A 23,317-nucleotide genomic window follows, 5' to 3' on the forward strand; every position below is an offset into this window, starting at 1 on the left:
GTAACTCTACCTCTCAAGATAAATAAATAAAATCTTAAAAACAAAATCATGCTGCAGCCTCCGGATCCCAGGACTTGCAGCACAGCCAGAGCAACGCCAGGACCCACATCCTGGCCAGTAGGATGCCAGCCAGCACCGTCCTCCCTCTCAGAGGCAGCACCAGGCCACTGCTTCTCCTGCTGCCCCTAGTACCAGCCGGAAGCCTCCCGGGCAGCTCCCTGTACTCCGGGGCCCCATGCGTTAGCAGGAAGGGCAAACCCATCAGCACTCATAGGAAATAGCTTCTGGAAAGCAGGTTGCCATTTTTCAAGCCACAAGATGACAGCAGGTGCCTGTCAGAGTAACAGGATCAATACGAGGTGGGGGGTGGGGGCTGCAAGAGGGGACACCTCAGTCCCTGACTTCTCCTGCCTCTGACAGACTCGCTGTGTGACTTTCAGTGGTCCCATCCCTTCCCAGGGGCCTCACTGTCCCCCACTGGAGAGGCAGTGGTAACATACCCATCAAGGAGATTCGTTGCAAATCCCAAGTGCCAGGCTCTCCACCCTATCTGCCTAATACTTGCTAGGTATTGGGGTTGGGGGACTCCTCTGATCCTCACGTGGAATGCCAGCACTAATGGGACACGTGGTGTGCCGGCACGGATACACCCCTCCCAACCATCAGCACCCCAGGCATAGCCACTGTGATCTTTGCTTCACAGCGGGGCAGGGCCAGGGCCAGAGCCCTTGGAGTCTCTGCGGGAGGGCCTGCTCCCAGCCCAGAGCGGCTCAACCTTCCTGATCCAAACTTCATTGCACCTCACTTTGCCCCCAGACTGTGCACTAGGGGCAGAGAAGGATCTGGAAGCTACTCAGACATGCCTTAGAGGACCCTTGACATCTCCAGAGTCAGTACTGCAAAGTAAAGCAAGTTCAAGGCCAAATGCCCCACCCCATGTCACCTGTGGCACTTAGCCTTCAAAGAGAGCTCCCAACGAAACATACAGCCCCAGGCACGCATGCCCGAACATCTGCTCCACCCACATCAGGGCTGGCCCTGGGGCCAGAATGCAGCAGTAGCAGTAGCAGTGACTCCACACCCACCCTGGGTGTGAGCGAGCCGTAAGAAGGCCTGGCTTCCAGGGACCCAACCATCATCTGGCCCCACCCCCACGTCAGCCCCCGCCTCCCTTCCAAGGCACCAGACACATGAGTGATGCCCTCTTGTATGTGCCAGGCTCAGCATCCATCACTCTGCCCCAAGCAAGCGCAGAGCCGGGTTGTCCAGCTGGGCCCACCCTCACGCAGTACTAAAGCATCGCTCTTTATTCTACAGTTGTCCTCGGTATCCATGAGAGGACCCCGACAGATACCCAAATCCGCAGCGTTCAAGTCCCCTGTACAGAACGGTGTAGTATGTGCGTGGCACCTGCACGCACCCTCCCTCTTATACTGTAAGTCATCCCAGATTAGGTGTGAGAGCCAACACTTTGTAAGCAGCAGTTACACTGCATTGTCTAGGGACTAATGACCAGGGAACAGCTGGGCTGGGCATTTCAGGTGCAACTATTTCCCAGTTAGCCTCCGTCCACAGGTGGTTGAATCTGCAGGTGCAGGACCCGCAGACAAAGAGGGTCAGCTGCACTGTTTGGGGCCAACCCTGGTTAAACAAAACAAACCTGGAACACAGACAGTAAAGAACTAAATAAAATCACGAGCCAGGGGCTGGCACTGTGGCGCAGTGAATTAGGCTTCCTGCTAGGATGCTGGCATCCCATAGGAGCGCTAGTTGGAGTCCCAGCGGCTCCACTTCCATTCCAGCTCCCTGCCAATGTGCCTGGGAAAGCAGCAGAGAATGGCCCAAGTGCTTGGATGCCCACCACCCATGTGGGAGACCCGGATGGAGTTTCCACCTCCTGGCCTCAGCTTGGCCTGGCCCTGGATGTTGTGGCCATCTGGGGAGTGAACCAGCAGATGGAAAAACTCTCTCTCTCTGTCATTCCTTCTCTTTGACTCTGCCTTTCTAATTAATTAATTAATTAAAAATAAAAGATTGTGAGCCAATCTCTTCATGACAATAGAAAATGTTGACAAACCAAATCCAGCCACGTATGGAAAGGATAACGTGGCCGGCGCCGCGGCTCACTAGACTAATCCTCTGCCTTGCGGCGCCAGCACACCGGGTTCTAGTCCCGGTCGGGGTGCCGGATTCTGTCCCGGTTGCCCCTCTTCCAGGCCAGCTCTCTTTTGTGGCCAGGGAGTGCAATGGAGGATGGCCCAAGTGCTTGGGCCCTGCACCCCATGGGAGACCAGGAGAAGCACCTGGCTCCTGCCATCGGATCAGCGCGGTGCGCCGGCCGCAGTGTGCTGGCCGCGGCGGCCATTGGAGGGTGAACCAACAGCAAAGCAAGACCTTTCTCTCTGTCTTTCTCTCTCACTGTCCACTCTGCCTGTCAAAAAAAAAAAAAAAAAAAAAACTTAAAAAAAAAAAAAGGATAACGCATCGCGTCATATTTGGGTTTATTCCAGCAATGTGCAGTTGGTTTCACATTAAAAGCCAATCAGGATAATTCACCATTAGTATATTGAGAAAGAAGAATCACACGCCATCTCCACGCCTGCAGGAGTGCTGAGGAAACTCAGTATCCCTTTGCACTCAGGATTCTCTAAAGTAATAAATAGAACTCAGAAAACTAGAAGAAGAACAAAATACCTTTACTCGATAAAGGGCAGCTTAAGGACGATGTAAGGCGACAAATCAGACTGTAAAACCCTGAGAATTTGCTTGTGGGATCAAGAATAAGGCCAGGGAGCCGGCGGCGTGCAGCGCAGCAGGTTAAGCTGCTTGTAAAACCGGCACCAGTTCACAACCCGGCTGCTCCGCTTCCAGTCCAGCTCCCTGCTAACGCGTCTGGGAAAGTAGAGGAAGATGGCCCAAGTGCTTGGGCCTCTGCACCCTCATGAGAGACCCGGAAGAATCTCCAGGCTTTGGTCCAATCCTGGCCATCCACCTAATGTGAAGTGAATCAAAGATGGCAGAGCTCTCTCTCTCTCTCTCTCTCTCTTTCTCTCCGTCTCTGTCTCTGTCACCCTCTCCCCCACCCCATCACTCTGCCTTTCAAATCAATAATAAAAAATGGTTAAGACAAAGGAATAAAGCAAGAATAGGTCATATGGTATGATTCTGCCCCAGCGAAATGTCTCCAATCGTGACAGCAACATGCCCACCATCTATGGAGACAGAGAGGAGACCTGTGGCTTCCTCAGGGAGACTCAGTCGGTTGTGTGGGAGTCACTGTTAGCAGGTGGCGAAAATGTTCTAAAATCAATCGCCAAGGTGCCTGTGCAACTCAGCGAAGGTCCAAAAAAAAAAAAAAAATCACAGAATGCATGTTTCAATGCACGATTCATCACATGGTATGTGAATTACATCTCAATGACACTGCTTTAAAGAGACCCCACACGGCTGGGACACCTGTCACCGCCCTGCCTGCCCAATGGAGGTTCTGGCTGGCACAGTCAGACAAGAAGAAGAACCAAAGATGAACATGGGAAAGGGAGAGACTCGCTGGCGTTATTTACAGGTGAGCTGCTCAAGCCTGTAGGCTATGGCGAGAGGCCTACAACCAACCCGAATTACAGCCTAAATCCCGCCCACAGCATGCTAGGGTGCAAGCAAGGTAGCAACATTGGAGACCCCAGTCTAGCTCTAGCTTCAAATTATTTTTCTAAAAAATATTCTATTTCACAGTGAAAACAGAAAAATTGTTTTTCAAAATTGCTGTGATTTTAGGGCTGGCTTGTGGCATGGAGGATGAAGCCCCCATCTGTGCTGATTGATGCCGGCATCCCATATTGGGATTCAAGTCCCGGCTGTTCCACTTCCCATCCAGCTCCCTGCTAATGTGCCTGGGAAAGCATCGGAAGATGGCCCAAGTGCTTGGGCCCTGCCACCCACGTGGGAGACAGAGAAAAAGCTCCTGGGTCCTGGCTTTGGATCAGCCCAGCTCTGGCCATTGTGGCCATCTGGGGAGTGAACCAGTGGATGGAAGATTGTGTGTGTGTATCCTCTCACTCCACCCTTGATATAAGTTCATTAATATCTTTTTAAAAATATAGCTGTGATTTTTTTTTTTGACACGCAGAGTGGACAGTGAGAGAGAGAGACAGAGAGAAAGGTCTTCCTTTACCATTGGTTCACCCTTCAATGGCCGCCGCGGTCGGCGCACCATGTGAAGGCAGGAGCCAGGTGCTTCTCCTGGTCTCCCATGGGGTGCAGGTCCCAAGCACTTGGGCCATCCTCCACTGCACTCCGGGGCCACAGCAGAGAGCTGGCCTGGAAGAGGGGCAACTGGGACAGAATCCGGTGCCCCGACTGGGACTAGAATCCGGTGTGCCAGCACCCGCAAGGTGGAGGATTAGCATAGTGAGCCACGGTGCCGCCGGCCTATAGCTGTGATTTTAATCACAACACAAAGGAGAAGCAGCTGAAGAGGAACAGGGGTTGGGGGTGGGGACGGATGGTCTTAGGTGGCTCAGAAGGAAGAGGCCACCCTGGCCGTGAGTCCAGCTTTAGTGAGTAACAGAATGTCTGTTGGTCAGCTGCAGCCCTTTGCTTTTGAGCCTGGAAGTTCAAGGTCAGGGTAAGTTAACTAAGGAGCCTTGCCCTCAGGCAGGACACGGCTGGGCCCCTCCTGGCACCGCCCACTGCCTCCCCTTCAGCCGGGGAGGCGGGGCCAGGATTCCAGCTGCAGCCCCTCTGCCCACCCCTCCCCCAACCCAAGACGGGAGGCGAGGGGGAGGGGAGATGAGGGGCGCTTAGACCCCATCCCATGGTGTCCCCCTGCTGATCCCTTGCCTCTGGCCTGCCGGCACCAGGGGCTGAGGCCTTGGCTGCCCACGCCGCCGCTGTGGGGCAGGTCGCCTCGGAGCAGGCTACGGTGCCCAGGCAGGAGAATGGCGCAGCTCCCTCCCGCTGCGCGAGCTGCACACGTGCGGTGACTTATGAGAGCCCTCCTCCGGCAGCTGTAATTATTTTCCACCTCACACCCAGCTCTGCGAATCACAGGTCACAGGCAGCCCTGCTAAGTGCGCCAGGGAGCGCGCCGCCGCCTCCTCCTTCAGCCACTGCCCGGGGCCGCGCCCGCCCGCAGGCCCAGGGCCAGCACTTCCCCGGAACAAGCCCAAGTGCCTCCCTGGCCGTTAATAACCTCCTCTGCATTAATGAATTGCGGACGGGAGGCTGCCCATTAAGGCAGCACAGGAAAACTCTGCGTGTTGCGATGGCTTTCTCTCCGAACAATCTTTATTGTTATGCAAACCCTCCCTGCAAGGAAGAGAGGAGGAAGGTCGGGCTTGCTGTGTTCTTACTGACTTTCCACTGCACACTCAATAATGCAAGTCCCGGCCAGGGTGTTCCCTCTCTGACCCACCCAAGGTACACATCACCCCCATGAAGTCCCAGGAAGCAATGACCCCGAACTTGAACTCGTTACAAGGGACAGGAAGGAGCCCCTACACTGCCCCAGGGTGCATTTCAGGAGCAGTGAAGCCCAGGGTAACGGGGGATGGCTTCAGGGGCTCGGATGCTCCTGCACGTGCTGCCCCCCAACTCCCCACCTTGTGAACTCACTCCTATGTCATCTGTGACCCCATCCTACAGACAGGCAAGAGGTGCAGGGGGTTTCTGTGACTAGCTACAGAAGTCGCGGCTGCAGGCCGGCGTTGTGGCGCAGCGGGTTAAGCTGCTATCCTGCAAAGTCAGCATCCCACGTCGGAGCGCTGGTTCAAATCCCGGCTGCTCCACTTCCAATGCAGCTCCCTGCTAATATGACCTTGGGAAGGCAGCAGAGAATGGCCCAAGTGCTTGGGCCCCTGCCACCCACGTGGGAGATGTGGATAGAGTTCAGGGCCATTTGGGGAGTGAACCAGCAATGGAAGATCTCTCTGTGTGTCTCTCTAACTCCTTTTCAAATAAATATCTTGTAAAAAAAAATAAAATAAAGACTCCATGGTGGCTGGTGCCATGGCTCAATAAGCTAATCCTCCACCTGCGGTGCTGGCACACCGGGTTCTAGTCCCAGTCGGGGTGCTGGATTCTGTCCCGGTTGCTCCTCTTCCAGTCCAGCTCTCTGCTGTGGGCAGGGAAGGCAGTGGAGGATGGCCCAAGTGCTTGGGCCTTGCACCTGCATGGGAGACCAGGAGAGGTACCTGGCTCCTGGCTTCGGATCAGCGCAATGCGCCAGCCGCAGCACACCGGCCACAACAGCCATTGAGAGGTGAACCAACGGTAAAGGAAAACCTTTCTCTCTGTCTCTCTCTCTCTCACTGTCCACTCTGCCTGTCAAAAAAAAAAAAAAAAAAAAAAAAGACTCCATGGCTAGTAATGGAAGAATGAGGGTCCCACCAGGCAGGCTAGCCTGAGCCCTTGCTTAAAACAAGGGCTACTTGGTCCCTTGCTAATTAAAGGAGAAGGTGGACTCGTTGCCAGCTCGCGGGCTCTGTCCCCCTGGACAGCGTCCTGGCCTGAGCTAGCAGCCACCTAACTCCCTGATGGAGGCAGCCTGATGCCGGTCCAGGGGCCTGCCTGGTGTGAGTGAGCAGGCTGATCCGACACATTTCCTGTGCACGTCCCTCCAGGCCAGCCTCAGCACACCTGTGCACCACGGGCTGCTGTCCCCACCTCCCTGCTGCCCCGCCGCCCCGGGGCCTGAGCTGCCCTACTGACCTACAGCGCCACACCCCCTTCTTGTGCCCACGCCCTCCTGCACAGCCCAACACCAACCCCCTACAGGAGCAACCCCAGCATCCCGGCTGCAGAGCTGCCAGCCCGCCACCTCAGTCTGGCCCCAAAGCCTGGCTGGATGAGAGCGACGCCTGGGGGCAGGTTTCCGCCCTGGCCCTCCCTGACAAGGGAGCCCTGAGCAGTGGCGATTTCCCAAGACTGGCCACAAGGCAGCCCGATCACGCCTTCTGCAGCTCCTAAGGCGCCTGCCTTCAACAGGTGTTTCCAAGGAATGAAAATGACTCTCATTTCCTAAGAAAACCATCATCCCGAGTTTCCTATGGCTGACTTCACCATAGAGACCCATAGTGCCGGGAGACCTGCTGCCTCTCCTATCCCCAAAGCAGCTCTAGATGCTCCACGGAGTATTCCACAGATGCACCGTGGATGGAAGATGAAGCCCACAGGAAGGTTCTAGAACAGTCACTGAGCTGCCGGGGGCCGGCCTGCCCACCCCACTCATGGGCAGGCAACTCCTGGCCGTCACTGGGCCTCACCGGGCCCTGGGAGCCTGATGTTGGTGGGGGCCCAAGAGAGCATTCAAGGCTCTTGACCCGTCCTGGCTTCTCCTTTACTGCACTTCCTGGGGGAGCGGAGAGCAGTGCAGTCAACCCACTCCATCCAGACTCCGCATCCACAGGCCCAGCTGCCCATGGGTGGAAAATACCGAGAAAAAGTGCATCCGGGCCGGTGCTGCGGCACAGCAGGTTCATCCACTGCCTGCAGTGCTGGCATCCCATATGGGTGCCGGTTCAAGTCCTGGCTGCTCCACTTCCCAACCAGCTCCCTGCTAATGCACCTGGGAAAGCAGCAGAGGATGACCCAAGTGCTTAGGCCCCTGCACCCACATGGAAGACCTGGAAGAAGCTCCTGGCTTCTGGCTTTGGATAGACCCAGCCCCAGCCATTGCAGCCATTTGGGGAGTGAACCAGCAGATGGAAGACCTCTCTCTCTCTCTCTCTGCCTCCACCTCTCTCTGTAACTCTGCCTTTCAAATAAATAAAAAATGAATCTTTTTTAAAAAGAATTTTTAAAAATCATTATTCCTTAAACATAGCTTATTAATGACTTTTGTACAAATTTACAAAATGGGCTTAGGTATCACAAGTAATCAAGAGACGAGAGGGCTTCAAAAAGGGCGTGGACAATGGAATAAAGGTGGAGTTTATTTGGGTGCAAAAAGCCTGTTGAAATCACTGCAGAGGTTTTTCCTGGCATGCATTTTCCATGAGGCTTTTGGACAGGAGGACGCGTGGATGGGACAGGCAGAGACAATGCCACTTTAGGAGAGGGACGTGAGCATCTTCCAGGACGCATGGGAGTCCCGGTGCCCATCCCCCACAGATATTGCACACTGATTGGTTCCAAGAGCACTGCCGTTTTCCGAACAGCTGCAAAACCAAAGACTCTCCAGGCGAGAAAACACCCGTGAAACCATCTGGAAGAGCCCGGGGCTTCCGGGACCGCCCAGTAAAGCAGCTCAGCCTCTCCAAGCTGCCCCACAAAAACTCTCCAGAGAGCAGCGCCGAGCACCCAAAGATCGGACCATCACCCACAGCCCTCGGATTTGTAACCACACACAACGCTGTCTGGGCAGTTAGCTCTTGGATCACCGATGGGGTGCTCCCAGTGTGCCCTCACCTCGCCCTGAGGCACTGGGGGCCCTGCCTCTGCCCCAGAGGCTGGCCAGGTGCTGGGACAGCACGGGAAACCTTGGCCAGCATCCTCAGTCCCGGGGGAGCAGTGCCGGGGCGGTGTCTAAGGCGGGGCCAGGACCCCGGTGGCCTACATGGGCATTGGCTGTCTCAGTGCGGGGCTGCAGGACCACCAAGCCTGGGGAAAGGCGGCAGCCCCAGTTTGGGTCTGGGAGCTAAAATTAGCTTTGAGTCACACCTCCTGGGTCAGCCACCTGGGAAGGTGGGTGGCGATCTCTGGGCTGGAAGGGCCCACATTGGTCCCCGTCTGCAGGGGTTCTAGATGGCCCCAGACCCCCTGCATAGTGAACTCCGAGCTTTCTTCACTGCAGGGAGTCCAAGAGCGCTCACTGTTCCCACCAGGAGCAGGTGCTCATCTAGGGGGAGAGTTATCAGGATGCCAAGGACAGCAGCCCAGCCTCAGAGGGCGACTTCCCCAGCTGAGCCCCAGTTTCTCATGCGTGAAAAGAACGTAGACAAGGCGCCTTCAAGCACCAGCTCTGCCGCAGCCAGCCAAGGCTGTCCCTATCCCCGGCCAGTGGCCCCTTGCAAACAGAGTTCAGGACTGAGAGAAGCAGAGAAAGATGTAGCCACCTGGTCCACCCAGCATCTGGAGCTGCAGGGCAGGTAAGGGAGACTGAGTCATGGCCCAGAGCTCTTGGCACTGAGCCGGCTCTGGAAAGCCCGAGGTTCTCTGAGAGCCCAGCCTGAGCTGTCTGCAGCTTGGAGGAGTCTGGGAGAAAGACAGGTAAGACAAGCTGACCCCTAGTCACCGAACACACATTCAGCAAAACCACCTAGCATAGAATCCCAGGAGGTGTTTAGAAGCCGCCTGCCAGCAGGTATGCCCCTGTCCCCTGGGTCCTGGGGCAGGGTCCCCCCAAGCAGACCTCCAGGGTCTGCAGGGTCACCTGCTGTGAGCAGAGGCAGCGCCCGGGAGCGTCCAGCTTCCAGAAGTGGGGTCAGGTGCTGTTAGAGGACAAAAGAGGCCCCACCCCACCTCGGATGTGATCTCAGAACCATCTGCATCCACGCACTAGGCACGCGATGGTGAGTGCCCGCCTCACCATCGCTGCGCCACCGTGAGAATTAACAGCACCAGGACCAGACGTTCCAGGAGCGTCTCAGTAATCGCTCCTTTCCCTCTCTTCCCAGCAGGACTGTGCTTGCTAGACATGGAAGAGCTAGAGAGGAGGGGGCAGCAGAGGGGTCAGGGAGAGCCTGTGGAGGAGGTGCAGCACGGGGAGAAGCACTCAGAGCGGAGGGCAGAGAAATCCTAACTCTCGGGGTGGTAGGATCAGAACGGGGTTTGAGTCCTTAGCAAAGGAAGCCGGGAGAACTCTCTGGAGCTCTTACTGCCACAGGAGGAGACAACGAGAAATTGGCCTCTGCAACCCGCCGGGCTGGGGCCCTGACCTCCAATGTGCCAGCTTCCAGAATGTGGGGAATAGATGTCTATTGTTTCTAACCCAGCCAGACAGGGGTGCTCTGCTAGAGCCGCCCAAAAGACAAGCATATGTCAAGGAAGAAAAAAAATCCACAGTTCCAGCCTCTCCTGGGAATTCATCAATTCTGGTAAATTCTTGGCCACAGCAGGCTGCCCTGAGCAATGGTGTGACCTTGAGTGGGCCAAGGCTCCCGAGTCCACCCCCACCCACCCCCACCTCCAACCTACCCGAGGCTGAAGCCGCCTGTCAGGGTCACCTGGCATGACTGTTTCCCGTCACAGAAAGAAGGGCTTTGCAGCCAAGTGGGAAAATGACAGGGGCACCGGGAGAGCCAGAGAAGCAGGCAAGGGCTCGCTCGTGGCCAAGGAAGGCAAGACAAAGCCCGCACGTGCTCACTGGGCCCATGTGCCTCCTGGCCCTGAACCACCTGGGCACACCTTGTATTTTAAGGGAGGATGCAGCAGGCCACCCAGGCAGGGTCCCTCCAATGCACCAAGATGCTCCCACGTCTCAAGAGCACCTGTGACACCCCCGCCCTCCCTCCACCTGCATGCGCCCCGTCCTGCACATCTCAAGTCCCCAGGGCAAAAGCAGGATGGGCACAGAGCGAGCTCCAGGGCTTAGGGAAGGAGCTGAGGGAGGTACAGAGATGGGGCAGTGGGTGTCTTTGCGTCACCAGCCTGCACGCACTCAGCCAGCTGACCCCTGCTTAGCCCTGGCTCCTCCCACCTGCCCCAGCCTCTGTCCTTGGTTGGCGCTGAGCAGGGAGCATTCCTCAGAGTGTGGGAGACACGCGCCCCAGCTCTGTCTCCCTCTTGCCCTCTGCCCTCAGCCTTGCCCACCGCCAACCCTGCAGTCTGACCCTCAAGCTCCCCCTTCAGCCATTCGGGCATCCACGGGGGCTCCTCTTGGCTTCCCAGAAACACCCCGAGGGCTGCCATGGCTGAGACACAGGAAGCCACAGCCCCATTCCTGGGACCTGAGTGGAACCACCGTGAGTGGTGAGTGACATTTGTAAGCAAAGCGGTTACTCACCAAAGCCAAGGCCAAACCCCCCTGTAATCTCCTCCTGACACCCCTGCATTTGGCCGTCCCCAACTCTGTGGGAGTGGAGTTTCCAAAACGCTTAGAAAGACTTTTTTTTAATGATTTCAGAATATTTGCACACACATAATGCGACACCTTGGGGAAGAAACCCAAGTCGAAACACACAATTCCTTTCTGTCTCACAGAGCTGGAGCCTGCAGGCCACTGCATACAATCTTTATAATAAACTAAGCTTCCTGGTGCACGGACTTTCTCACTGGCAGCATAAGGCACGCACCCATGTTTCAGACTCTGGATCACCAGAAGCTCCGCCCCCCACGTGCCCCGGGAACATGTCCCACAGCCCCTCAGCTCGCTGGGGACAAGGCGTGGCTCCCCAGCACCTTCTCCCAGTACTTCTCCTCCCCACGCCTGGTGCGCCGTACACCTGCTGGTCCCTGCACCTGGAAGGCCCCCCACTCTGCCCTGTCCTCTTTCTACCTCCAGAAGCCACATTCACAACGCAGATGGCTATTTGCTTGTACGTGTGCACCTGTCTCTGACCCATCTGCTATGGGGGGGCCTCTGGAGACCAGGGAGACCCCAAATTCTGGCACAGGACGGGCAGCAGACAACTCAGGGAGGCCTCTCCCACCGCCTGTTACCAGGAAAAAGTCCACAGTCTGCTCTGCACTCCCACCTTCCAGCTCCTCTGTAACACACTGGCACTCCCCTGGACACACTGTAAGGGGCAACCAGCCCTGTTCTGGCCAGCACAGCTGCCCAGCCTGATCACTGGACAAATACATTTGAGGCCGGGGATCAAGAGCCACTGGGTGGGTCCATTCGTCCAGGTAGGGTACCCCAGAGACCCTCGGGGGGCAGATCATCTCTTGGCAAAAGATCCCTAGGGATTTGCATCATCCGGGCTACAACAGCTGCAGAGAAGAGAGCAAGCCTCTAGGAAATCCACGCTTCCTGACAGCCGCGCACTGGCACCAGGAGTCCCCAGGGAAGGCAAGGGAGAAAGTGCACCCAGGAAGAACATCCTCAGACATGCGATGCTCACCCCTCCGGGCCTGGCCCAGGAACTGCGGGCTGAGCACCCAGGGCTGTCACCCTGGAGCGGAGCAAGCTGCCACCATAGAGCGGTCCCTCCTGGACAAGCCGTCTGTCGGCTGCATTCTCAGGCTGTGTCCCAATCAAAGGGGCACAAAGCAGGATGTCTGTGACCTCGGCGGTGATTGACAGGAGGAGAGGAGAGCCACATCTGCCGGGTGCTAGACGGTCCCACCCCACCCGCCCCAGGGAGACAGAGACCGTGCCGGCCGCCAGCCCTCCCAGCCCACCCAGCAGAAACTCACCCTTTAGGGAGGCCACGTGTGACAAGGCCTGGGCGTATGTGGCCGTGTTCAGGAGGGTCCCCGGCAGGCAGGAGGGGAAGAAGGGGCCTGCAGGACCCACGGTCCGCCCCAGGCTGGCAAAGGGAGAAGAGCTCGTTGAGTTCCGGCCCCCTGTGCAGCACAGCCGGGGATCCCCACCCCGAGGCCCGCAGTCCCACCAGCTTCACCTCTGCTGAGCTTCCAGGGCCTCCTTCTTGCTGCGGGTCTGCTCCCCGGGGGGCGGGGAGCTGATGTTTCTCACGGGCGGCGGCTGCACCTCGGCCATGGGCTCCTTGGCTCCCGGCTCCTGGTCGGAGGCGCCCCTCTCCGTTTTCCTCCACTTGGCCCTTCGGTTCTGGAACCAGACCTGAGTTCCCGAGGGAAGACAGAGTCAGACGGGGGTGGGAGAGGTGGGGGGGCGGGAGCCCACATCACAATTCCGGGGACCTCACCCCTACCTCCCACCAGGCGGCACTTGCAATCCCCCTTAGAGGCCCCCTCTCATGCTCCTTGAACCCACAGGCGGGTCAGGGGGTGTCCTTGTGACAGGTGCTTCTGCAAACAGCAGGAAGTCTCCACGTGCCTGCCTGTGTTGTTGTGGACACTCCCAGCATGGTGATTCACGGGAATTCGTTTCACTGATGAGAAATGCATTTCCTACCCGGAGTTCATGGTCAAAGTCACTCATGTGATCATCTCAGGTTTTCCCCTCTCAGAAACAGCCTCAGGCTTCCAGCTGGCTTGGCCAGAGCACCTGCCCCTGCCTCGCCTCACTCTGTGGTCTAACCCAACCCAGTGCACCCATAAGAAATGTTGACTCTGGTGGCAGCCCTGGTTCAGCATTTGCGACCTCAAAGAATCCGGCTTAGACCTCACAGGTGGGGGCCTGCGCTGTGGTGTAGCAGGTTAAAGCCCCAGCCCGCAGCGCCAGCATCCCATATGGGTGCTGGTTCCAATCCAGCTCCCTGCTAATGCTCCTAGGAAAGCAGTAGAAGATGGCCCAAGTCCTTGGGCCCCTGCACCCACGTGGGAGACGTGGAAGAAGCTCCTGGCTCCTGGCTCCTGGCTCCTGGCTTCTGGCTTCAGATCAGCTCAGCTCCAACTGTTGAGGCCATTTGGGGAGAACCAGCAGATGGAAGACCTCTCTCTCTCCCACTCTCTCTCTGTCTCTTCCTCTCTCTGTGACTATCTTTCAAATAAACACACACACACACACACACACACACAAAACCCTCACAGGTGGCCCTGCTGTTGCCGTTGCACAGAGGGACCAATTCACTTGTCCCAGGGTCACCCCCCAAGTGCTGGATTCACCATCTGAACCCCAGCTGGGGCAGGGGTGGGTAGTGATGATGATGTCGCCCCCAAGCATGGTCAGTTAGGAAGTTCACATCAGCCGGTGTCATCATCTCTCTCCTCCCCAAGTTCAGAGGAGGCTGGTGGGCCGAGCAGCTTCTCAGAGGCTGGTGGCAGAGTCCCGAAGCCTCAGAGAGCAACAGTGCATGGGCAAGAGGGCAGCCTCCTGGAACCCCGGGCAGGCCAGACTCAAGGTGTTCCCAGGTATGGGTGGACTCCTGCCGCTCTGGCTTCCTCCAGTAAAATCTCCTCTCTGCCCTCCTGGGAGAGCAGTCCTGGCTGACAGAAGGGCTTGGCCAGCCCTCCCGCCTATTCTCCCGGGTAGCCTCTCCTTCCCTGGCTGCCAACCCCACTGGCCAGGGAAACAGCCAGGGGCCTAGAGGCTGAGGCCTGTGCCAGCCTATCCCATTGCTTCGATTTCATTCTCCCTTCACTGGGTTTCTCTCTCTCTTTCTTCCTTCCTTTCTTTCTTTCTTTTTTTTTAATCTGGTTGGCTTTTAATTGCACATATCAGTGATCATTGAATAATGATTTTATCTATATTCTAAATTTAGGGCAGTTAAATGCAAAGCAAAATGCAGACACTTTCTTGCGTCTTAATTGAATGAAGGTCACAGCTATAACAACACTTAATTGAGCTATTTTTCATTATCATATTTTAATGACTTTGCACTGACAGTCTGCCTGCTTCGGAGGAAAGAGTGTGATGGAGTCGTTTATTTCCCTATTTAGTTATTGTTTGACAACATCAGCTTCGATTAAGACCCTGCTTTATAGAACATTAATCATATTTGAATGAGCAAGGGGTAGAAATGTAAACACATCTCCCTTCCCACCACCGCCTGCCTGCTGGAGAGCCCCGGGCCCCTTCGCCAAACAACCACAGCCCATTGTCTGCCTGCATAATAGCCAACAACAGCCGGAACAATTCCCCGCTTTAATTGTCACCACCCCTATCTCACCCTTGCACCTTCCAGGGAGAAGTTATGATCTTCCACTTCTGAATGCTCCATAATTGTGTCATTTATCTCAATTTGCAGTTCAATCTTTAGGCAGCTATTGGCAAGCCGGCATTAAAAAAAAAAGAAAGGGTAGACGGGTACCCTGGCCAAAGGAGATTTTCATTTCCAAATAATAATCAGTTTAATTTGCCCGCGTATGACCAATGATTCATGTTCAGATTTAATAATCAGGATCACATAATCTGATTATAGGGGAAATAACTTGTTTACAACCCCCAATTTACTGCTCAGAATTCCATTATCTCTCTTCAGCCATTGGTTTTTAAGAGATGACCCAGGGGAGCCCAAAGCAAACTATTATATTTCCTACAATTAGATCTTTGCATAGGCTTAACCCCAAGCCCCTACATAAAAAGGACCAGAAACAGCATGGAGGAAACCCCATAAATAAAATGAATATATAATTGTGCTCCAAGAATGGCTCGCCCAGAGAGAAGACCACACCGCGTGTCTGCTCCTCCCGCGCTCAGCCGCATCTGCTGGGCTCGGTCTGGTCGATGCGTTTAAACAGCATCACCGCGCCGCTCCTGCGAAGAAACCCGACTCGGAGATGGCCATGGCGGGCCTCGCTCAGTCTCCGAGGCAGCCCTTTGGCCGGCCGTGGAAAGATTCTGAAATTGCACGTGTCTTCCGATCCACTTTGCTAAAAGGGTCTGCGTGCAGGGGGTACGTCGGGCAGGATGCAATTTCTGGAATGCAGATCACCGCCTTGTTCCCATCTGAAAACACGGTTCCCTGGTTCCCTGCAATTGACTGACCTCACCCCAGGGCGGTCAAAGCTGCTTTGAGAATAAGTATCTCAGCTCTTTTTTTTTTTTTTTTCCCAAAGCAAGGAAATGGATGTGCATTGATGTAATTTAGTACCTTAGAGACGCGGACAAATTAGTGTAGAACATTATCACTAGTTAATTATGAATGACCGATTAATCAACCTAATCTAATATTCCACATTATGTTGATGTTATTAAAGTGCATCATGAAAATGACAGATAGTGTTCATTTGCTTTCTTTGGCCAAATGTGCACTCTGCAGTCATGATGTCAAAAAAAAAAGTTTGCCAGTTTTAATATTAGAGAGTTAAATAATTAAAAAGGAGGTTACCTGCACTCGCGCTTCTGTGAGGTTTATTTTCATGGCTAGTTCTTCGCGGGTGAAGACATCTGGGTAGTGCGTCTGGGCAAAAACGGCTTCAAGAGCTTCCAGCTGGTGAAAGGGGGGAAAATGCAGACATTTACCGGTGAGAGGAGGCAGGGGTGCGGATCGCACAGCCACGGGGCGTTTCGCGGATGAAACCAAAGCAGGAAAGGGAGAGAAGGATCTTCGAAGAGACCCCCGCAGAATGGCACGCGTGATTTCCGAGCCAAGACTTAGGAATGAACTCCGTCCAAACAGAGGTGTGATGATTGGATTTGCACTTTCATTTAAGTCTGTTCGAAGGCAGCAAAAACCGGACGCATGGCCGTAGGCAGAGGTAGGGTGACTCGATTATCACAGGACAAGAGAGAAAAGAAGCGACTTGTGAAGTGCCACCCCGCCAGTCTCACAGAAAGCAGGGGGCTGTGGGTCACTTCCAGACTGACCCCGAGGGCACCAGCGCTGGGGCAGAGACCCATGCAAGGAAAAGAGCCCAGCTCCGCGGAATGCAACCTCAAGGTTCCAGGAGTCGCCCTGCCCCTCATGGACAACGACAGTATCTACAGCGCCAGTCAGCATCTGGGATCCATGTCTGCAGATGTGGAAATGCACCCCAAATTGCAAACCTGAGCCAAATGAGAGAGGCCATGGTTGCTTCTGCCCTGATCTACCTGGGGTCATGAGGTCAGGATCATCTGCTCTCCCCCACCCCTACCCCAACAGATTCCCGGACACATAAATGGTTCAAGAAAACAGAATCAGTGGATCTGATTTTAAGAACCAAAGAGGAGGTGCTCCACTCTGATGCTGGGGGGGAGGGGGTTCAGAGGAGGTGCTCCACTCTGATGCTGGGAGGGGGGCAGAGGAGGTGCCCCCACTCTGATGTTGGGGGGGACAGAGGAGTGCTCCACGCTGACGTTTGGGGAGGACACAGGAGGTGCTCCGTGCTGATGTTGGGGGGACACAGGAGGTGCCCCATGCTGACGTTTGGTGGGGTGACGGGGCAGGAATGAGCTGACTCTCAGAAGGGACCCCCACGCAGGTACCTGCTGCAGGGTGAACGTGGTCCGATTCCGGCGCTGCTTCCTCCGCAGGAACCCATCGTCGAAATCCCCCGTGGAGTGGCTGGTGAAGGGTGCCGAGCCTACCGGGAGCAAACTGCATCAGCCAAGCAGAGAGCCCCGGTCCTCAGAGCGCTGCCCGGACCCCCTCGGAGCACCAACCCACACCCACCAGGCAGCCCTGCATCCCCAAAGCATCTTCCTCTGCTCCCCCTGTTAGGACCAGTCATTCCCAGTCTCCCACGCTCGCTGTTTCCCAGAAACCCTAGGCCGGGGCACCCCCACTATCCTTCTAGTGTGAGGCAGGTGGGGACCTTAATCCCTAAGCCACTCAAGTCCACATCCCCAGGAATTCGGGACTCTCAGCCAGGAGGGGTGTCTGGCTTGAGCGGAGCCTGAATCTGCCCTCTGGCTCCCAGCTGCCCGCTGCCCGGCCCCAATTTCACCTCCTGGAGGCTCTGGGACTCTGTTTTGCTCACCTGCCAGTGCCCCGCCCCTGGTTAATGGGAGCACCGAGGGTTAAAGGCTGGGGAGAAGGGAAGCTGGGGCGGACAGAGAGCACCAGGAGCTTTTCAGAGCACCTTTCTCCCAGAAGTGCAGAAAGCAGGGAGATAAGAAGTTTGTAAATAAACATGAATCGTCATTGGTCACAGCTCATCAGCACCATAGTGGAGCTGCTCCATGGATGTCAGTGAACGAGAGATCTGCAGCCACGGCGGCTGTCCTGAGCCAAGCCGCGCGGAGCTGCACGAGGCCATTCTCCCAGAGTGCTGCCTGCCCTAGCCAGGCCCTTGAAAGCACCTCCAGCTCCCACTGCCCCCAGGACCCCCAGGCATTTGTCCTGCCTAGCAGCCTCCACCACTCGCTTGCAAAGCTACACAGGACTTGGCCCCCAACGTGCGTTCAGATCATTTTCCAAATGTGCACTATTTACCTGATAGTCCACAACGGCTTCTCAGGAAAATGAACAAGTGAGGTCCCATTAACCGGCGAGCACTGTACCTGCCAAGGGCCCTGTGTTCCTAGTCCCTGTGCCGGCAGTGCCCACTCTTGGAGCCACATCTCTCAGAAGGAACGTAGTCGCAGGGACGCACACTTGCTAACAAGAACCTTTTCTGCTACTAGGTTACCCTGCAGGGCCACAACACCCCTGCTCTCAGTGCCAGCTTTCTCCCTCCAGCTTCCTGTTCAAATTGCCTTCTTCTTAGAAGCCCCACTGAAATTTCAAAGGGATAGTCCCGACGTGGTCTTTTGCCCACTGCTTTGTAACAACAAAGCCAAATTGGCTCCTTTTGGAATAAATACGTTTGACTGGTGAGGAGGAACCCAATCTCTCCCCAAGCCCTCAGAGTTCCACGCCCTCGCCCCAAACTGCTTCACATTAGGTACAAGTAATGGCTTCAAGTAAGACACTGTGTGTCAAACAGTATCCTAGAACGGGGCTCTCCGGTCATCAGATTAATAAGAAAAAGACTGACAACCTCAAAAGAGGACAAATCGAGAACAGACTTTTTACTTAAAAATCAGTAGAATGGTCTATAACATGGAAATGGTAAGCCTCATAGAAATTAAACAAAACAACACAGTGAAATGGTACTGTCATTGTTTTGGCAAAAAAAAATAAAATAAAATAAGGTGTATACAAATATCCCGGACAGATAGAAATGTAACAGAATGTACAAGCTCAGTCAGGTTGTAGGGATACCAAGTGGTGCAGCCTTATTAGAAGGTAATTTAACAATCTGCATCGAATATGCACACACTTACATAGATAGCTAATCTACAGCTACACTAATGAAGTGTGCCAACAGAAAGATGGAGAAAAACCTAGAAACTACCAATAGACACTTTCTGTGCAACGTAGGAGAGCTCTTTAAAAAAAACCGCAAATTATGGGAAAACTACACATACAGGAAGTTCTCATTTTTGTTTCTGCACCAAAACAAACTTTGCTTTCGGTTCTGTTTTTCCATGAACTTTTGGGAGTGCCCCCTGTATCTGGAATACTACACAGCTGTTTAAAAGAAAAAAGTCGAGCTGGACACGCTGTTAGGAGAGATCCCTGCCTGGGCTGTACTAGGAAGTCACAAAACCAACGTGGAAAATGATTTCAGCCGCAACGAGGCACAGCACACAGAGAAGCGATGTGTCAATGAGACCAGAAGCGTGTTTCTGGTTGCAAGAAACGAACCACGACAGGTACCTTTAGAAAAAGAGGTAGAGCGCGATCTTGCCTTTCTTTGTACCGGTTTCTGTTCCACCGGAACTTCTCACGCAGGCGTGTGTAGTACTTTTCAACTTAATAGCAACAAAAGCATCCAAGAAGCGAGCCATGCTTTGCTTTCTCAGTTAATAAAAATTAGAAATGACAAGCTGAGAGAGGACTATGGAACCCCCTGTTCCCAGGTCTGCTCTCGGCTTTTCCCATCTGCAGCCGACTGATTGTCTGCACCTCACAACACCAGACTAAACCAGAAACGCCTCCTGCAAAAGCAACACCGAAAGCCGCCCGAAGGAACCTGAAAACCATCTCCTCTATGTTTGCTCGTGTCGCTCTGAGTCAGCACCCAGACCGGAAGCGTGCTGAGCCCGGCAGAGCGAGCTGAGGGTGGTGGGCAGCTGTCAGAGAGAGCAGAACGGGGCCACTGCAGGCTGAGCCCAGACTGCCCCTAAGTCTCTTCTGTAACCTTTCCCCCCCTGAAGACCCCAGGAACTGTGCCACCTGCTACATCTCCGGACATCAGCTCTGGCCAGCAGTGTGGGAACTGCCGGCTGCACACAGTTCAGAAACACAGAGAGCCAGCAGGTGCACCTCTCTGACATCCTTGAAGCCGGTTCTGCCTGGGTTCTTATGGGTAAAAGAAGATAAAATGCAGGCAAGTGTGGGGCCTTCTGCCCTTAACCACTGGACCTCATTAGCCTCCTTTGGCAAATCCTCCGGGACTCCTGTGAACTCTTCTGGGGAAAACAAAAGCAGGTTTCTGAAATCCCTATACACCCTGAGCAGCAGGGGCTGGGCTACTGCAGGGCAGGTGCACCCCCTCAGGGATCTCTGGTCCCCCCTCCCCGTATCTCACCACCTTGCACCCTGCTCCATTTCTCCCTGCAATTCTCAGCCTTCAAAATCCTGCATTGCAAGAGTGAATCAAGAGACTGTCTCGCCAGAGCCCAGTCTGAAGCAACTGCTCTGAGAAAGGCCCGGTGCACGCTTCAAGTGGGCAGCTGATTCACCTGTGGGGCAGGAATGGGCTCCTTTGGAGGACCCACCCTTGGATCCTGCAGGTCCTGGGTGGAGCCACACAGGGGTACCAGCTGTGCCCTGGTCACCACCCCCAGCTCCTCCTAGCCAGGAAGGTCATGGACCACACCAGGGATCCCAAAAAATAATTTCTTCTAAGGAGTGGAGACTTTCAAAAATGAGAACCTTTTGATTTGGGATCAAAAACCCACAGAGTCACAGATGAGGAGCCAGGCCAAGGCTGGAGGGGGAGGGGCAGGCGGTCCCCAGGGAGGCTGCCGAGGTGACCCGGGCGCCAGGGACTGGCCCTGAGCAGCCTGAGGCCACGGACGAGGTTCTTGGAGCATCACTACCCCGAGCCCCGAGCGACAGCAGCCCAGGCGTGGGTCCTTCCTGGCCAGGGAAACGCTGCAGGCCCGCTGGCCTTGGCTTTCCGGGAGGTTTGCAAAAAGCAGCGTGGAAGATTGATGCGGCCCCCTGGGCGGGGGAGCCCCGATTAGAAGCGTGACACCAGCATCTGCGCTGGGAGGAGGCCTGTGCGGGTCCCCACGGCACGCATAGCCCGGGGCCTCCCTGGCCCAGGCGGAGAGGGAGGTGGGAGGCAGGTGGCGCCGGGGCTGGGGCTGGAGCAGGGTGCCGGGAGGGGGCCGGGGACTCCCCGAATTCACCGCCGGGCGGCTGCGCCCCACCGCCCGCCAGCCCCGCAGCCCGCTCCGGCTCCTCCTGGCCGAGTCCGGCCTCGCCCGAGCGGCCCGGGCAGCGGCACTTACTCACCCTCCAGCTGGGGCGGGCAGTGGAAATAAAACATCGCCGACGGTCGGGCGGGCTGCACGGCGGCTGGGGCTTGGACCGCTGCGCGGGGCTCCGGCTGGCTGCAAGGCAAACAGCGACAGAACCCGAGTCCCCTCTGCCCGCGCCCTGGGGAGCCCCGGAAGCTCCCGTCCCGAAGAGTCCCCTTACAACGCCTCCAGCCCGCTGCCGAGGCCGGAGGGGACCTGGCAGCGCCGTCGCAAGCCGGGGCGTGGGGGGGGGGGTCCCCCGAGGGGCAGCCCTTGGGGTGGGTCCACCTCCCACACAGCCGTGCCCTCACCCTCGCCCCAACACCCAACCCGGGCGGCGGTCCGGTTCCTGGCGCTCCGGGTGTCCCCGCCGCCAGCCCAGCGCTCGGGCACCGCAGCCGGGGCTGGGGCCGGCGAGCGCGCACGCCGTGGCGGCTCTTGCCGGGAAGGCCCCGAGCCCCCAAGGCCCAGCGCGCGGGGCCCGGCGAGCGCGTCCTGCCTGAGCCGGGCGTACCTCGGCGGGCGGCGGGTGGGAAGGCCGGAGCGTGAGCGCCCCCGGCCAGCGCGCGGGGCTGCGCGAGCGACGGGCGGGGCTGGGCGCAGCGGGCGCCCCGCAGGACCGGAGAAGTGACTCGGGCCGTGGCCAGATGTCTCGATGCCTGTCTACCGCGCGCGCCGGCGCTCAGCGCTCGCCTTTATAATCTCACGCGTAATTGGCCTTAATCTGATTATTTCCAGCGCTGTCTACAGCGAGTAACTTGGATAGGTCTATTGGGCCTTACAAATGGCCCACGTGGTGTTAAAAAAAAATCCGTCATTTCTCAGCAAACATCAGGAATGTTTTTTCCCCTCTCTTTTCTTTTAAGAAAGGTTCCAAAGGAGCACCACCAAAACAAAAAACAAACAAACAAATAAAAAAAAAGCAAAACAAAATGGGCATTATTTTCCGAACCCCTGGCGCCACCCCCAGCCCGGGGCCCCTCAGCCCCAAACCTGCTTCTCCGCGAGCACGGAGATCCGGGCTCGCCGGTGGCAGGCGCCGGCCGCTCCCGGGCTGCCGAATGACAAAGCGCCGTTAATTGTCGCCGCCGGGCGGGTTTGGGGGCGACGCGGCGCGCGGCTTCCCTTTCCACAAGCGCTCGTACAGAAGGAAAGTTTGATTTTGTTCTCAGCGAGGGGTCCCTGAATTTATGCTCGAGTCTCACGCAAATGATATGCGGTGGGACCCTTGGCAATCACTTTTAAAGCGCATCGGAGGCCGGCGCTCGGCGGAGAGAGACCGCCCTTCTCGCTGCCTGCGTGGAAATTAAACTCCAAAGTACCGGGCTGAAATGTTCAAGTCAGGGGCGCGGGATTGGAGCAAATCACATAAACGGCGGAAAAAAAGCAAGTCTAATGGCGCATAATTGGTCCTGTAATAGCATTACACCAGGATAATAGCCCGTTACGGCCCTTGCACTATTAAGTGCTTCTCTGGCGGAAAGCCTTTATGATATTAAAGGGGGGATATAATGATATTTTGGTTATTAAATGCGTGTAATTAATTTATGCACCACTGAAAATAAAGTTGGTATTATGACCCACTCAAGAGGCCTGGCACAATGCAAGTTAGACAACTGTTGATAAGTTCTGTTGCCTTCCGTCTAGACTGTCGATTTTATTTCGGGACCATGGCTTCTTGGACAGACGGCGCAGACTGAATATTTTATAAACATTCTGATGCCGCGTTCGGGCGCCTGGGCGAGGCGCCGGGCCTGCTCTGCTCCCCGCCCGGCCCCGGGATCCGGTACCCGGTCTTCAAGACGCAGCGCATGGCCAGCGCGCGCCGCGGGGACGAGGGGCGTCCAGCTGGAGGCCGGAGCGCTTGGGGCCCTGGCCCGCCGGCGGACAGCCGGCACCAAGACGCTGCACCGCTCCGGCTGCGGCGGCTTGGCGGCCCGTTTCACGCAAGCGGCCCCTCCTGGGCTCAGCCGCCGCGGCGCGGGGAGGAAATCGCCGCAAACTCCGGCTCGCTTCAGAGCGGAGAGAGCTCCCCGCGGCGCCAGCCCCGCTGGGGCCACCGACTCCTGCGAGTGCCGGGTTCGGCCCGGGAGGAGCAGGTCCGCGGGTCCGGGAGGCCGGTGCGGACGCCGGCAGGGCAGCCGGGAACGGGGTTTCCGTTTCGCGTAGGAAGGGCTGGCGCCCCGGGAGCCGACCGTCTCCCAGCCCCTGGCCCGCGCGCGCGGTCTCTCTCCCCGTCCACCACAGAGGACCCCTGCTCTCCGGAGCCCCATCCAAGAGCTAGAGACGCACAGCCCCATCTTGGGCCCGTGGGTCTGCCTAAAGGCCCCTCTCGGGCTCCCTCCTGCCCTGGGCGGCGAACTCCTATCCCGTGCGCTCTGCGTGCTCTCGGACCCGAGTGCCTGCGAAGCG

At 56.4% G+C, this 23,317-nt stretch overlaps 1 protein-coding gene across 1 annotated transcript in view; it reads right to left on the reverse strand.

Moving 5' to 3' along the window:
* DRGX (dorsal root ganglia homeobox) overlaps positions 1–21,561 on the reverse strand; it is a 34,835-nt gene extending 13,274 nt beyond the window's left edge. The window contains exons 1-6 of the mRNA XM_051837548.3: positions 21,420–21,561; positions 20,901–20,998; positions 16,874–16,971; positions 15,795–15,896; positions 12,504–12,682; positions 12,298–12,410 (exon numbers count right to left, since the gene is read on the reverse strand). Of these exons, the coding sequence (XP_051693508.3) occupies positions 12,298–12,410; positions 12,504–12,682; positions 15,795–15,896; positions 16,874–16,971; positions 20,901–20,934 (526 nt within the window). The 5' untranslated portion in view covers positions 20,935–20,998; positions 21,420–21,561. The remainder of the gene's footprint in view (positions 1–12,297; positions 12,411–12,503; positions 12,683–15,794; positions 15,897–16,873; positions 16,972–20,900; positions 20,999–21,419) is intronic.
* Between the last annotated feature and the right edge of the window lie 1,756 nt (positions 21,562–23,317).

This window comes from Oryctolagus cuniculus, chromosome 15 (genome assembly GCF_051225735.1).
Source record: "Oryctolagus cuniculus isolate XC-2025 breed Fujian yellow rabbit chromosome 15, ASM5122573v1, whole genome shotgun sequence".
NCBI lineage: Eukaryota > Metazoa > Chordata > Mammalia > Lagomorpha > Leporidae > Oryctolagus > Oryctolagus cuniculus.